This window comes from Xenia sp. Carnegie-2017, unplaced genomic scaffold (genome assembly GCF_021976095.1).
Source record: "Xenia sp. Carnegie-2017 unplaced genomic scaffold, XeniaSp_v1 HiC_scaffold_3, whole genome shotgun sequence".
NCBI classification, from domain to species: Eukaryota; Metazoa; Cnidaria; class Anthozoa; order Malacalcyonacea; family Xeniidae; genus Xenia; species Xenia sp. Carnegie-2017.
In genome coordinates, this window is record NW_025813493.1 from 6,830,427 (window position 1) to 6,835,334 (window position 4,908).

Consider the following 4,908-nt stretch of genomic DNA (forward strand, 5'->3'; position numbering starts at 1 on the left):
CTCGAACGAGTCGAGGTGCAAAATTACTTTCTGATTCAAAAAGCAAGCCGAATTGCCGAGAAAACGAATATTTTGTGAAGTGTTCCGAGCAAACTGCGGAATTCTTTGTGGGGACCCACTTATCTCGAGTAGCTTTCACAAAGTTGACCCATCGCTTTCTCCTACGCTTAGCTTCGCTTCTTTCGTCGTTAAAAAATGCCTTTCTCCGAACTGGCTACGTTAGAACAACCAAAAACTACACATCGATCTGGCATTTTTGTGTTTGTTTACATGCATAAACAGTGTAAGTTGTTTTGGTAGTCAGTCTGTGTTCCTTAAATGACGTCACAAGTAAGTTCCATGCCACGGATTACAGCTCTCGACATTTTTTACAAAACGTTGAAATTCGGGTTTTATTCGCATCTTTGCCGAAAGATAACTCAAAAACGAAAAAAGTTATACAAATTCTGTATTTTTATTATTTATTAAAAATCTATTTAAGAATAAAGACTAAAAATAGTTGTATGTGCACTTTAATAACCCATCAGAAGTTGTGAACGAATCACTGACATAGACAACAAAAAGACAACACTGAAAAGAGCTGTATGTTTATAAAAATCGTAGCAACAATTATGATAAGTATAGCGTATTCAACAACAATTCAGATTCAGCTTGGTTAGAATTAAGCCTGAGGTGGTGGAACTTCTTGGATCACAATTCGAGATACTGTAAGCCATCCACTGTTAGCATCTGCATCGGAAAATCCCGGACAATTACCGACATAGAAACCAACATTGACAGTACCCTTATCGATGTTACCACAATATCCCTCTATCTGGCGATGACGATGGATATTCTGTGTACCTTTACCTTTCCATATGTGATAAGCACCTTCAATTGTGGGATTACATTCTTTTCCATTGAATTTGAAATACCATCGCTTGCAACAGTTGTCGCAGTTGGAAATACGGAGGTCGCCAGCGTAGAACACGCGAAGATAAGTATTGTCACGTTTTTTCTTAAAACTGCATATCTAGAATACATCGAGCAATCAGAATAAGTTATGTACATTGCAAGCACACATGCGTGATTTTCAACTACTGAAGCACTCCCAGTAATGAATTACATCTGGTTGAGGGAAATGCTGGGGATTCTGTTTGATGTGCGAGATGATAGGTTTTACAGAAAGTTCTCATTTCATCTAAATGTTCGTAGAGACTATAGAACATAAGTTAAGTAACGTTTTAACAGTAAATTTGTCTAACTTTTTAACGATTAATGCAAGCCATAAAAACTCGTCATAGAAATAGCCAGCTAAATTAAAACTTTTTTTGCAATTAAAATATAAAAAGAACAAGCTGTGAATTTTTCTAGTCCTCTAATTTCTAATAATTTGTGATACTGACGTTATTCACATTTCACTTTGCTTTTTTGTACGCTTTTTACGCTCCATACATGAATATTCTAGGAACTCAATGAACGTTTGGGGACGGTGCATGAAAGAGCCGGTCTAATTACACCCGAGAAACCAGGTTATAACAATATCAAAGTTGTAAACGGCTATAATTGTTCCTTTAACGTTCTCGAAAGGAATTTAAGCGATGGATTTATATTACAATACTATGACATACTCCAAGATTTGATCAATAAAAATTTATAAGTAAAGACTTTATTAAATTCTTGTTCACTTCTAAAATTCTTCAATCACATTTACTCAAACATCTACCTATATACAAGAACAAATACAACACAGTTTACCTCTTAAAGGAAAACAACATAAACCATAACAAATAACAAAGCAAAGCAACTTAAACTATGAAAAATTAGCTCACTTTTTGCGCAACAATTTACCTTTCGATTTCATACACTTTTAGTTATTGCGGGCTCACATTAAAATAAATGATTATTTGGTTTTGCTTTAGATAAAAGTAAATAGGTAGGCTAGCTAAGAGAGAAGCAAAATTAAAGTTTTATAGAATAAAAATTACATTTTCAAGTGTCTTCATTGTTTACTAACTGTTCAACTGTTTTTTTAATAATGATACAAGTATTTACCTTTATAAGTCCATTATCAAGTTCATTATTTTCTTTCCATGTGCATTGCTTCCAGTTGGATTCAATATTATGACCTGGAGCACCTACTTTACCAGCCTCACCTTTTTTACCCTTTGCACCAGTCCTTCCAAGACTACCTTGGATTCCTTTGTCACCTTTCGGCCCTGATGGTCCTCTGATTCCTGGCCTCCCATCTCTTCCATCGGAGCCTCTCGTACCTGGGAGCCCATGGTTACCAAGAGTTCCAGGTGCACCAGGAATTCCAGGTGCAGCACAACAGGATGTGCATGAATTTAGCTTCTTAGAAATAGCTCTGGGCTTTCGCATCCTCTGTTAACGCATGAATATAATGTATAAATGACTGTCTGATATTAGTTTCGTTTTCTCTGTGCTGAAGCTTAAGACTTTTTGAAGATTTTTTGCTGATAAGATTTTACAAATAACGAAAAAGAAGGTTCATGCTCGTGGTAGCTTTTTAAGAACCTGAAAGTTTTTCGCAACAGTTGAATTTCTGCTTGTGTCGAATCCACACTAAATTTGCATATTTTTTCCGAATAGTCAATTATTTATGATGTACTTTGTTTCGACCTGCTAACCGTGTCAAGATAGCAGTAATGAATTACAATATAAAGATTAAATGAATATTTTAAGAGGCAATTTACACCATTTATCTATACTATATACCTGAAAATATTATTAAAGTATTTGAAAAATTCTAATGTAAAGTGCAATAACACATAAGCGCAACGCAAGTCATTGAGGATATTCAATAGCAACATTTACGGCAATCATGCATATTTTACCATTTCCAATTGTGCAGCTTGACAGCTTGTTACGGCATACACAGATCTAGATTTTATCATACTATATAAAGATGAACATTAATGGTTACGAGTAAAATGAGTGCAAAACATACATGTTTATTTAAAGTTAGATGAATCAATGATTATAATAATGCATTCGTTTAACTTATACTCCTTGTTTGTTATACGTGTTGTGTGATTACATTATTTATTATTTGTTGTTTTCACAAAAATGTAATTATGTTTGGTCACTAAATATTTTGGAGGAGAATTAAACTGCCTTACAATTTATAATATTTACATATTTGATTCCTTTTTCTGTGGTTGGCTTCCTTATAGTTCCTTTTGTCTGCAGCAGCTCCATAGTGTTTTTACGAGACATTTAAACATAAATATTTGATTGAAGTCGGAGGACTATAACATAACGGACAGTAACAGATCCAGGCACTGTATGAAACAGAAATTTGTAAATGTTGAAGAAATTTTGTGTGTGTTTTTGTTGAAATATTATGCAATTTATGAATTATATGTAATACAAAGAACTTTTGACTATTGTAATATACAATATCTACTAGTCAATTTGCAGTTTCAACAAGTTTTTGTTAATAATATTGCAGAGTCCAGTGTAATATATTTTGGTAGTCTGATTCATTGAGCAGGGTCTCATCCAGACGAATAGGACGATCGTATTTGTGTTTAATGCTTGCGTTTTGTGTTTCGAAACAACTGATGCGATAAAGGCAATTATTTACCTAAAAACCTTTAGTGGTTTGAAATATAAAGATTGTACTTTGGTATATCCGTTTCCGATTCATATATACAACTCTTCTCGGTATATATTTAAAAAAATTGGATTTATTTTGCATGCAAGAATCCAAACATTCGTTACAAATATCGATGCTGTTATCTTCCTCATGCAAGTATATTGCTGAAAGGAACAAGCATGCACCTAATTTTAGGCGGAAATATGCCAGTTAAATTGGCGGGGGCCTTTTATGACGTTGTTTGTTTGTGCTGAGACGGTTGCCCAAATTTGTAACATTTCTAAAGGCGTTAAAATAATTATAGCAGAATAACACTCTATAATCTTACAACTTTCTCATTCACGACTACGAAAAGTGAACGATTTCAAACTTGAAATAGTTTTATTAATGAAACATAGTGTATCGTGAAAAAATATAGTACTGTAAAAAATACATTGAGAATCGAAAGCTGTAAATGAGAACACCCATCTCCCAGTGGTGCATCTCTTACGTTTATTACCAATTATTTTAAATTTCAATCGAGCGTATTGCAAGAAATGATTGCATTGTAGTAATTCTCGAGATAACAAAAATTTCTACAACTAGTCAATGTCCTAAAACCAACACATAAACAAATGGTGTAGTGTATTTTATTTTAAAGAAGAATACGTGCACACTTATACGAATTGGAACAATCAAGACACTTTAGTTTTGTAGTTATAAACTTAGTTGACTGTTATTCGGTTTATGATTTGCAAATTGAAAAATGCACCATAACCTATTAGTGTTAGCATTGAATACGTACAGTTTCATCTTGAATTTCCTCATTACATTCAGCCAAATACACGCACAAGACCATGACCCAACATAACGTAACCGGTGCAACTTTCATCATTTAGCTAAAATTAAATGTCGTTTTAACCCTAAGGAGAAGTGGACCACAGAAGAATTTTGAAGAACTTGTACGTAGCACTGTCTGTCTTCAACTTGAACGGAATAATGAACAAGCGACAGATGCCAGCTGAAGTAAAATAAATTTTGGCCGCTAATTTAAAATTTAAAATATTTCTACACCGTCATCATTGGTAATACAAGTACAAAGAATAAAATTCAACCAATCGTTGGGCTAGATGGAATTTATTTGTATACAAGTGCCTGGAACGAGCGCTTTTTTGCAAACATCACTGAATTTTAATTAATCAAATTTCTATAAGAAATAAAGTCCTTTTAATAACTTGGAAGATGTGGAATATTTTTCAGTGATTGAACAAAGATGTTGTAGATAAAACAATCTAGATACTATTAAAAATTTCATTAAAGCATCTTCC

The 4,908-nt window shown here is 33.5% G+C and overlaps 1 protein-coding gene across 1 annotated transcript; it reads right to left on the minus strand.

Moving 5' to 3' along the window:
• Nucleotides 1-457: 457 nt before the first annotated feature.
• On the minus strand, nucleotides 458-4,573 carry LOC124454498 (collagen triple helix repeat-containing protein 1-like). The gene is made up of 3 exons (XM_047005304.1): nucleotides 4,386-4,573; nucleotides 2,035-2,364; nucleotides 458-1,012 (listed from the first exon to the last, which is right to left on the minus strand). The coding sequence occupies exons 1-3, from the start codon at nucleotides 4,473-4,475 to the stop codon at nucleotides 662-664; spliced, it is 771 nt and encodes a 256-aa protein (XP_046861260.1). The 5' UTR covers nucleotides 4,476-4,573; the 3' UTR covers nucleotides 458-661.
• Nucleotides 4,574-4,908: the final 335 nt, after the last annotated feature.

Bases quoted from the DNA above. Each gene is read 5' to 3' on its own strand.
- LOC124454498 (XM_047005304.1), bottom strand. From the start codon at position 4,475: ATGATGAAAGTTGCACCGGTTACGTTATGTTGGGTCATGGTCTTGTGC. The intron at 2,365-4,385 runs GTACGTATTCAA...ATGCGTTAACAG, and splicing joins AGGAAATTCAAGATGAAACT to AGGATGCGAAAGCCCAGAGC. The intron at 1,013-2,034 runs GTAAATACTTGT...GATGTATTCTAG, and splicing joins TTGATAATGGACTTATAAAG to ATATGCAGTTTTAAGAAAAA.